We start from the raw sequence: 10,577 nt of genomic DNA on the forward strand, positions 1-10,577 counted from the left end.
CTCCCCCAAACGGGTCTGGTCCGCGAGGCCTGCGGTGCAGGGCCCGTTCTGCCTGGGCAGCGGGTCGCACTCAGCCCCTCCCTCGCCCGAGGCCGTCAGGAAACAGCCCTGCGCTGCAGCTGCTGGCGGCTCCTTGGCGGGGGCTCGTCCTGTCACGCCCGCAACACCCCGTGCTTGTGTCCCCGCAGACTCGCTGCCTGAGGAGGACTCGGACGCTGCCAGTTCCCCAGTCTCGGTAAGCGCCGGCCCAGCCGCGGAGCCCGCCGAGGCAGCACACCTGCCCGTGGGCCCGGGAGGGTGGTGCCCAAGCCCATCTTGGTTTTTCTGTGCGCTCGTTGCTGGAGATGACGTATCCCAAAGCGATTGTCACCAAAATTGAAAGCGCCCCTGGGAACGACTCTTGTCATTAGGTGGAGACTTAATGCCTCCCGAGTATCTGAGCTCCCGTGACGTGCGTGCGTGTCGTTCTGACCTCACACACAGAAGGGTGGGAGTGGGCGAGGTGGCCCCTCGGGGCTCCCTGACTGCGCCTCGGTCCCTGCAGGCACAGTCCCGGCCACTCACACACGTGGACCCACTGCAAACCGAGGCGGAGCTCAGACACTTGGGAGGGTTAAATCCCCGACTCGGCCACCTTGGGTTTTTGTTGCCGCTTCTGAGTTTAGAATCTCATGTTAATTTGGAGGATTTTTACAATTTGCTTTTCAGTTTTCTTGCTGAAGCAGGAGGTGCAGCATCGCTTTCTGGTTTTAACCAGGCGGTTGCTGTGGCACAGGCTTTCCGTAGTGCTTCACCTCCTGGTCCACGTGCAGCCTGTCCCCGGGTCTTAGCTTTGCCGGCTCTGCCGTGGCCTTCCTCACTCGTGTTCTTGCTCACTGTCCCCTGCTGGGGACGGACGCCCGTGGGCCCGTTCTGAACTTCAGGTTCCCAGAAACACTTATCATGGAAACTGGAAAATGCTCACCTCCTCACACCTCCCCACCCGAGACATATTTCCAGAAGTGGATTTTCTCACAGCCATGACTGTGGCCCGTGCTCGTGCTGTACGTGGCTCAGTGACGGGCGTGAGCCTCGAGGCTGCTGCCTGGGTCATGGCGAGGGGGTCAGTGTCTGCAGGTCCTCTGCCTCACCCCTAGTTTCCTACTTGTGACCAGGAAGAGGAGAGGTGGGGAGAGGCCAGCAATGGTGAGGACGACCCCAAGGAGAAGACCCTCCCTGAAGACCCAGAGACCTGCCTGCAGTTGAACATGGTCTACCAGGAGGTCATCCAGGAGCGGCTGGCGGAGGTCAGCCTCCTGCTGGCCCAGAACCGGGAGCAGCAGGTAGGGCGGGCCCTCAGCACCCCCACGGCCGGGCACCCAGGACCTGTGTCTTCTCCCTGGCTGCCCGGGCCCCCTTCTCCACAGGGGAGCCTCTGCTGCCTGGCCCCAGATGGACCCCTTGTGTCTGTCACAGGAGGAAATCATGTGTGACCTGGCAGGGTCCAAAGGCCCCAAGGTGAAGGACGGCAAGAGTCTGCCCCCAAATCTGTACATAGGCCACTTCATGAAGCCGTACTTCAAAGACAGGGTCACCGGAGTGGTGAGTAGCCGGGGCTCCACGGTCACCAGTGGGGGAGGGGCAGGCCGCGTGGGAAGGGGCTCTCCTCTCCGCACACGCCGTGGGTGTCGCCAGCTCCCTCGTCGTCTTCAGGGTGACGTTTTCCAGTCTCTGAAATCTTCTGGTGTCTGGTGGTAAAAGTCAAGGTCTCTGGACCTGGCACGCTGGCCTCAGCTCCACGGATAAGCCCCATGGGGCCTCTGTGCCCGCCGGTCGGCTTGTGTTCACGGCCACTCAGAGCCCAGCTCCGCGCCCACGTGTCCGCTGCCGGGCGTCCCATGTGGCCAGGCTGCTCGAGGAGGCCAGTGGGGAGCGAGGGCCGTGAGGCGAGAGCGCTCGGTTCCGTCCGCGCCGTGACGCCGCTCTGTCTGGCAGGGGCCTCCAGCCAACGAAGACACGCGGGAGAAGGCCGCCCAGGGCATCAAGGCTTTCGAGGAGCTCCTGGTGACCAAGTGTAAGCGCCCACACCTGGCCCTCAGCACCGCAGCCCTGCCTCTCCACAGGCACCCTCCTCCGCTTCCGTGGGCTCCTTGGAGCCTTGACTTCTGGCACTGGCCACTCGAAGCCCTAGCCTGCCCCACATGCCATGCGGGGACCCCCGTCCCCACAGCTCATGGTCTAGGNGCGCGCGGCCAGCAGCGCGGAGCGGCCCCACGGGCTCGCCCGCCGGGGGAGCTGCCTCTTCCCAGGTGGGTGGGCGCGAAGGTTCAGGCTCGGCGCTCAGAGCCCAGACCCCACTCCTTGCGGTGCAAGTCCTGGCCACCTGGTCGGGGGCCGCGCTCGTCCCAGGCGCTTGGCTGTCCTGGCCGACGTTAGAGGGACGGCCCCGCAGGCTGCTTGTGTCTGTCACCGCAGTTTGAGGGCGGCCGCGGCGCAGAGGAGATCCGCAAGTTCTGGCAGAACTGGGAACACCCGAGCATCAACAAGCAGGAGTGGAGCGGCCAGGAGGTGGGGCGCCTGCAGGCCCTCGCGGCTGCGCACGGCCACCTGCAGTGGCAGCACATCGCCCAGGAGCTGGGGGTGAGGCCCAGGGGCCCCCGAGACGCCAGGCGGCAGCGGGTCCGCAGCAGGGAGGCTGGGCGGGTTCGGGGGCCCTGCGGGCTGCGGGTCACACCTCGCCCTGGGGGCTGTCGGGCTCTTCCTGCCGTTTAAGAGGGCGTGGCCCTGGGGGAACCCTCCCTGGGCAGTCTCCAGAAGCTTCCAGCCCCTCGGACCCCATCCTGTCTGAGTGCTCACTCGCCCTCCCCCTCCCCTCTCCTCCCCTCCCGGCCTGTGTCCTTCCTTGTTCCCATCGAGCCCAGGGGTTCGAGGGAAACCCCCTTCCCGCTCTCTTCCGAGCTCCCGCGTTGGTTTTCTCATTTCCGAGGTAAAGACGAAGGGCTCCGCTCCGTCCATCTTTGCGCGTGAGGCATGTAAGGCCCACTTTTCTGAGAACAGCTTGCTGTGAGCTCTTCTCCCTTTTGTAGGTTTGTAGGTCAGGTTTGGTTTTGGTTTTTTCCTCACGTCTTTGGATCTTAGTTTGTGTAAGAACGAGCTTTGTCAGTCTCTCCGTGGTTTGGTTTCTTGGAATCTCTTGAATCGTTCTCTGGTTTGAATTTTACGGGTTCACGACCTGAGGACGCGATCTGTAAACTCCCTGATCTGTAGTTAGTTTATCACTTTCCCAGACGAGCATGTGAGTGCAGGGAGCCACGCTGAAGCCCACCACGGCTGCGCGGGGAGCAGCGGGGACCCCCGAGTCCTCAGCTCGGTGTCTCGAGGCGCGCAGCTCCAGCGCCGTGCCAGCGTGGTGACGTCGGAAAGGCACTGCCTTCCTCGCATCTGGTGTTCCGCTTCCGCTGAGCTGCTAAGGAGCCCGGTGTGCGTACACTTACTTTATGTGCTCTGGGAGCCGTGGTTTTAAAGTCAGTTTTTATTTTCATTTCCTTAGTTTCTTGGGGTTCTTTTAAGAGTTTGGCTTTTTTGGAGCGGTTTTGGTTCACAAGGAAGCGAGAGGAAGGCGCAGAGACTCGGCTATGGCCTTTGTCCCCTGCCGTCCACACCCTTTCCCAGGACTGGGTCTGCACTCACTCGCCGCTGTCACGCAAAGACCCCGGGGGCACTCGGCCCTCCTGGCGGCGGCGCTCTGGGGGCTGGGACGAACGCGGTGACAGGCGTCCGCTGTGACGGCCTCGCACGGGTCGTTTCGCTGCCTGCACGGCTGTGCCTCTTGCCGAATGTCGCGGGGCCGGGGTCCTGCCGCGTGGCCCGTTCCCACGGCGCCCTCTGCTCGGGCAGGTGCATGAAGGGCCCCGCGTCTCCTCTCGGCCTGACCACGCGTTTCTTCCCAGCGGACGTCCCGTCGTGCGGGTGGAGCACTTCCTCCACCGCCTGCTGAAGGGCACCCTGGTCGCCTCCGGGGCCCTGCGGTCGCGAGTGAAGCTGCTGCTGACCCCTGTGCACGGATGTCCGGGGGGGGAGCTTTCAAGTCTTTTGGGTCAACACCAAGGAGCCGTCATATGCCAAGAGGGTGTTTAGTTCTGGAGGAAGCCACCAAACCGTCCTGTGGACTGGCTGCCCATGTCATGTGGCCCTCGCCACGAACGGGAGTCCCGCCGCCCGCGCCCTCACCCTGCGTGGTACGCTGCGTGGTGCCGTCAGGGCTGCAGACCCCGGCCGCCCTCGTAGGCTGTGGTGGTGGCCTTTCCCTGGTGACAAACACCTGGTGCTTCATTGCTTGTTTGTGTGTCGTCCTCGGTGAAAGGTCTGTTGAGGTTTTTGATCTTTTTTTCTTAAGTATTTATTTTGAGGGAAAAAAAGAACACGTGGGCAAGAGCACATGCACGCCCAGGGGAGGGGCAGAGAGAGAGAGAGAGAGAGAGAGAGAATCCCAAGAGGCTCCGCACTGTCAGCACAGAGCCCAGCGCAGAACTCGATCTCATGAACCGTGAGATCATGACCAGAGCCGAAACCAGGATTCAGATGCTCCACTGACTGAGCCCTCAGGCGCCCCAATTTTTGGTCTGTTTTTTAATCCGATTGTTTTCCTGTTGAGTTTGAAGGACTGTTGTGCGTGTTCAGAGTAACAGCCCTTTATCAGGTGTAGATTCTGCAGATGGTCTCTCCCGTCAGTGGCTCCTGGTCTCTCTCTCCTGACGGTGTGTTTTGCTAAGCAGGGGTCCTCAGTTCTGACGAGGTCTGGCTGCTCCGTTCTTTCAAGGACCACGCGTGTGGTGTTGTGTCTAAAAAGTCATCGTCACAGCCAGACCTCATGGCTAGCAGACTGCACGCCCATCTGTGTGTCTCTTGTTCTCTGTAACTCAGGAGTTTTCTTTAAAAAAAAAAAAAAAAGAGAGTTCAAGTAACAGTGATTAGCTCTTGGGAAACTTTTTTCCCATAAGGGAACGAGTGAGGGGGCAGATCTGAGCAAAAGCGTCTGTGGTGTAGACTGGCGGTGTAGTTGCTGAACTGCAGCGTGTACAGAAGCGAGTCCAGACACCCTGGAGCCCCCCGGGAGGGGCCTCCAGAGATGTGGGCACCACACCACGCCGGTCTCCGCGCCCCGACACGCCTCCACCTCGCAGCTGCCCCTTGTCTGGGCGGACCCCGGGGGCTGCAGAGACGGGTGAGGCCCGGGATTGGGGTGGCAGCACAGGCCCCCAGCGCGCAGGCGGTGTGGCTCCAGTGCCACGTCAGTGAGCCATCGCGGAGTTCTCTGAACTCGGTCTCTCGCTGTAAACGTCCGGTCTGGGGCTTCACGGCAGTCTGTAGTCGCGGGGATGCCCTCTGCAGGGGTGCTCGCCGGGTAACACCCACTTTGCTTCACCCTGGGCCCCCGGAAGACCAACCGCAGCGCCTTCCAGTGCCTGCAGAAGTACCAGCAGCACAACAAGGGGCTGAAGCGCAGGGAGTGGACGCCGGAGGAGGACCACCTGCTCACCCAGCTCGTCCAGGAGATGCGCGTCGGCAGCCACATCCCCTACCGGAGAAGTGAGTGGGCTCGCACGCACCCCTGCCCCCGCCGCGGGCCGCCCCAGTGCCCCCCGGGCACACGGGGTCACGCGGCCCCTCTGTCCTCAGTCGTCTACTACATGGAAGGGAGGGACTCCATGCAGCTCATCTACCGCTGGACCAAGAGCCTGGACCCCAGCCTGAAGAAGGGGCTCTGGGCCCCAGAGGAGGATGCGGTGAGTCTGCTGCTGGGGGGCCGAGCAGAGCCTTCCTCTGACGTCTCTTCTTAAGGGGACCGAGCGGGGGTTGTGGGGACCGTGGCCGCCCACAGACTCATCGCTGGATCGCCGTCCTTTCCCGCAGAAGTTGCTCCGAGCAGTTGCCAAGTATGGGGAGCAGGATTGGTTTAAAATCCGGGAAGAGGTGCCAGGTAGGAGCGATGCCCAGTGCCGAGACCGGTGAGTTGGACCCGCTGGATGCGGGCGGCCTTCCGGGGCAGCCAGCGGGCGGGTGAGAAGCCCGCGGCCCAGGGTGGTGTGTTGCCAGGGCTTAGTGGGGGTGGGGTGGCCGGTCAGGAAGCAGGATGGCGTTTCTATCGAACGTGAGGCGGCCCTGGTTGGCAGTGCCCCCGAGCCCGTTGTCAGAGGTGCTCCGCCAGAGCCCCGATGGCCCAGCGCCCCAGAGGCGGCTTCAGCCACCTCGTCTCCCCTCAGGCGTGTTCACGATGTTCCATTAGAGCGTCNACTGAGTCAGAGCACCCCCGAGCACCCCCGAGTCAGAGGTGCTCCGCCAGAGCCCCGACGGCCCAGCGCCCCAGAGGCGGCTTCAGCCACCTCGTCTCCCCTCAGGCGTGTTCACGATGTTCCATTAGAGCGTCAGCCGTGCACCGCACAGTGTGTTCCCTCAGGGTACAGGCCTGCGGGCTTTAGTGCGACTGCGCGTGTGGCCCTTCACCCCGGTCAGCTCAGGACATTGTGACCCCCACGAAGGAACCCTGTTTCACAACAACAATAACACGGAGGAGGAGGGGGCCTCGAGTGGATGTTCCTCCAGAGGCAGGGGTCACTGGGGAAGTACAGTCACAGCAGCCGCGAGGGACCGCTTCGCGCATGTCGGATGCTCGTCCTGGAAGAGTTCTGGAGAAGAGGCCACGCTGACCAGGGCATGGAGAGAGTGTGGCCCTCATGTGCCCGCGAAGGGTGACGCAGTGCAGGCGCCACAGAAGACAGCGGGATCCTAGGGAGACGGAGCGAGCGCCCGCACCCTCCTGGAGCAGAGCCCCGAACGGGCACGGTGGCGCGGGGCGGAAACGGCCGGTGTGGAGACCACAGATGCGGTTCTAGAATTAGATGGATGGCATGATATCATTCAGCCTTAAAAACAAACAAAATGGGGGCACCCGGCTGGCTCTGCCATGTCTATGCTCGATCTCAGGGTCATGAGTCCGAACCCCACATTGTGGGTGGAGGTTACTTCACAAGATAAACGAACGCCATCCTGACACGGCAGCTTGGATGAGCCTCGGAAACGTGAACGTTTGTGCGCGAGGACGCCTGTGGCCAGATGAGCTGCCCTCAGGGGTGCGCCAGAGTGGGGTTTGCAGGTCACGTGGTAACTGCACGCCCTGGTGGCGCCTGCACACGCCAACGGCCAGCTCAGTGGGCCGGGCTCTGCCTGGAGTCTCCCTGACGGCTCACCATGTGGGGCCCGTGCCTGCGTGGGGTTAACCGGCTGTTTGACTGCACATCCTGTCTGGAGAAATACCCGTTCGTGTCGTAAAGCTTGTTCTGAGGGAGCGAGAAAACCTGAGCGGGGGAGGGGCAGACGGGGAGAGAGAGGAGCCCAAGCAGGATCCGCCCTGTCAGCGTGGAGCCGGGCACGGGGCTCGAACTCATGGACTGCGAGGTTATGACCTGTGCAGGTCGGAGAGCCAACCAGCTGAGCCACCCAGACGCCCCCACTTGCCCCTTGGAGGACTGGAGCGGTGTCTGGTGCTGGCTTGCTGGTGCCCTGGCGGGGGTCCCTCAGCCCACACACCGCTGGCACATGCTCGCTGCCAGTGTGTGGGCTGCACTTCCACTTTCTCGATGGCGTCCCCAGAGGCGCATTGAAAGTGTTTACCTTTGATGAAACCTAGTTTGTGGTTTTTGTGGGTCATCGTGCTTCTGGTGCCTGACGTGGCCCGTGGCCCCGCTGCCCTCAGGTACCTCCGAAGGCTGTACTTCGGCTTGAAGAAGGGGCGGTGGAGCGCCAAGGAGGAGGAGAAGCTGGTGGAACTGATAGAAAAGCATGGCGCTGGTGAGTCCTTGGCCCATTTGCCCGCCTTGGTCTCTGCCCGCCCCTCCCCCCCCCCCCCCCCCCCCCCCCGTCCTCAGCAGGCAGCCGCGGCTTTTCCTTCTTGCAGCCTGACACACGGCCAGCGTAGGGAGCCGAGTGTGGATGTGCTGCAGGGGAGGCCCGTGCCGCTGGCGTGCTCCTGCCCCATCCTCCCTGGGCCCGTGTCTGGGACAGCTTTTGAAAGTGGAGTCGTTCGACGTGACGAGGTCACGATGGTTCTTTCATACCATTTTGCCATCTGTCATGGTTGTTTTTCCGTCTTTATGCGTTCCGCATTCGACCGTGGCTTTCAACAACCGCATCGTGTCTCCCCAAGTGATAGCACGCAAGTCACCCAGCCCGCCATCTGTTGGCTGGAATGAGCTGAGGGTTCGGCAGCAAAGTCTCCGCGCCTGTCCGCAGCCTCTCCTTGGGAGAAATCCTACATGTGCTGTGGCCCAGCGCGGCGTGTGCGGAATCCTGGCATCCGCCTCAGGTCACGCTGTCCATGAGAGCAGGGCACTGGGGTCCTCCCGCCAGCACCTTCCGGGAGGAAAGAAGAGATGCTTTTAAACATCGGGTGTAGAAGCTGGGGTGTGGCAGATGCACGGGGGCTGTTTTTACATAAGCGTGGATGGTTTTTCTCTCTGGGTTCTGCATTATCTGGAATTCTGTTAAAGGGCCAATTGTCCTCCAAGAATCAGAAGCCCTGCTTGTCATTGAGCTGCTTGGATGTGGGGGCGCATGCAGGTGCCCAGAGACCCCGCTCTGATGGAACACAACGCAGGCCCTCTGTGGGAGATGGCGCGTCTCCGAGAAGGGCCCGCCTTCAAGCTGGTAGACCCGTTGTCCGGCGCTGAGTGAAGCAGCTTCTACATTGCTCTGTGTCTGTAGGTCACTGGGCAAAAATAGCTTCGGAACTACCCCATCGGACGGGCTCCCAGTGTCTGAGCAAGTGGAAAATCATGGTTAGGGTAAGGTGTACCAGCGTTCAGTCGGGGGGCTGGATTAGGTGTGGGGCCGGCATCACCGCGGGCTGGGGGGAGGGATGCAGGGCTGGGAGAGGAGGGGCGGCTGGTGTCCGCAGCTGCCAGCAGCTGCCGTCATCTTGGAGCAGCTGGGGTGCCGTGCTTTCCGTGCACCGTGTCCAAGCCCGCTCGGGGTCTCTGCCCACGGGCCCTGGTCCATGAGCCCCGGGTCACCGAGGCCTCCAAGGAGCCCTTTCCCCACAGAAGAAGCAGAGCCGGGGCCGGCGGCGGCGGCGGCCCCCTCGCAGCGAGCGCTGGAGCTCCAGCAGCGAGGACAGCAGCGATGGGGACTGCAGCGGCAGCAGCAGCAGCAGGCTCAGTGAGGACTCGGAGCCCGAAGAAGCCCCAGAGGCCCAGGCAGCCGGCCAGGTGCTGCCCTCGGCACAGCACGCCGTGCCAGACATGGCCCTGTGGGTTCCTGCCAGGCAGGGGGGCACCTGGGGCGGCCAGGGCCGCCGGGCTGCCCCACCCAGCCCTCCCGACAGCTCCAACGGGGCACAGGCTGCCAGAGCGACTTGCCCCCCAGCCTCGGCCTCCGCACGGGAGGGAGGCCAAGTGCCCACCCCGTCTGGGACCCTCAGCCCCAGTGCCAGCGCTGTCAGCTGCCCGGGCTCGGCGGGTCCTCCCCCCTCAGGCTCTGAGGGGCCAGCGGATGAGGTAGGTCACAGGCCCCAGCGCACCTGATCAGATGCTCTTCCGCTCGCGGTCACCGAGGCTGGTGCCGGGGCTGCGTCGGCTGGGTCCCTGGGCGCTTGGGAGCAAACCCCTGCCCTCACTCAGGCGAACATCCACCCCTGGCCTGTTTCGGGAGAAGTGCGTCCAGGGCAGCGGCCGTTTCATCGAGGCCACCAGCAGCACTTTGCTTTAAAAGCTGCGTGTGAGCTTCCAAGGCTGCCACTAGGCGGGCACCTGGAGCTGCACTGACCCCTCTGTCCCCAGGCCACACGGGGAGGCAGCAAGGAGGGGTCTGCTGGCCCGTGTGAGTCCAGGGGATCCCCTGTGAAAGGGCCACCCTGCCCAGTCCCACGTACACCTGCCCAGTCAGCGTGAGAGGTGTCAGGGCGCTGTGGCTGCGCGCATAGCTGCGGTCAGGGCCTGACAGGCGGGCCTGTCCTGGAAGAGGTTGGAGACTCCACTCTGGCCCCTGAGGGACAGCAGGCAGGGCTCACACCAGCTCTGTGCCGTGCGGGTTCTCTCCCGCGTGTGTAACCACAGGCCCCTGCGCCCAGTCCCCAGGTTGCTCCCTGTGGATTGATGGGCGTTTGGTGCCGTCACCTGGGGAGCTGGCTGTGGGGGCAGGGACCCCGTCAGCTCTGGCTGCGGCCTGGCCAGGCGGGCAGTCGTGCCGGGCCTCAGCCCCGAGGCCGCCACCCTGCTGTGGGCTCCGGGCGCCGCAGGCCCTGCCCCAGGCCTGCACGTGTCCAGCCCCGCGTCGTCTTGTCAGAGCGGGAGCCATCTGCTCAAGGTGCCCCCGGAGACGGTGCAGCAGGTGCTGAGGACCAACATGGCCCGCCGGCGCCGGGCACTGCTAGGGGCAGCCCGCAGCCCTCCCCCACCGCTCGGTCGGGGCCCTCTGCCCCCCTCCAGTCCAGGGCAGGGCTGGGGACCCCAGGTGCCTTTCTTCCTCACACAGAAGGAGAAACTGAGGCAGCCGTGTCCTCTGGGCTCACCGGCGGGGGCCGGCCCCTGCGTCCCGCCGCTGTG

At 63.6% G+C, this 10,577-nt stretch overlaps 1 protein-coding gene across 1 annotated transcript in view; it reads left to right on the forward strand.

The window, feature by feature from the left end:
- The window catches only part of SNAPC4 (small nuclear RNA activating complex polypeptide 4), a 19,648-nt gene that overhangs the window by 2,393 nt on the left and 6,678 nt on the right, over window positions 1–10,577 (forward strand). The window contains 13 exon segments of the mRNA XM_077753137.1: window positions 189–235; window positions 1,155–1,322; window positions 1,456–1,581; window positions 1,975–2,120; window positions 2,210–2,288; window positions 2,455–2,619; window positions 5,421–5,568; window positions 5,659–5,765; window positions 5,893–5,987; window positions 7,733–7,827; window positions 8,740–8,819; window positions 9,078–9,530; window positions 10,507–10,563. Coding sequence (XP_077609263.1) covers window positions 189–235; window positions 1,155–1,322; window positions 1,456–1,581; window positions 1,975–2,120; window positions 2,210–2,288; window positions 2,455–2,619; window positions 5,421–5,568; window positions 5,659–5,765; window positions 5,893–5,987; window positions 7,733–7,827; window positions 8,740–8,819; window positions 9,078–9,530; window positions 10,507–10,563 — 1,766 coding nt within the window.

This window comes from Crocuta crocuta, unplaced genomic scaffold (assembly GCF_008692635.1).
Source record: "Crocuta crocuta isolate KB4526 unplaced genomic scaffold, BGI_CrCroc_1.0 scaffold971, whole genome shotgun sequence".
Lineage (NCBI taxonomy): Eukaryota > Metazoa > Chordata > Mammalia > Carnivora > Hyaenidae > Crocuta > Crocuta crocuta.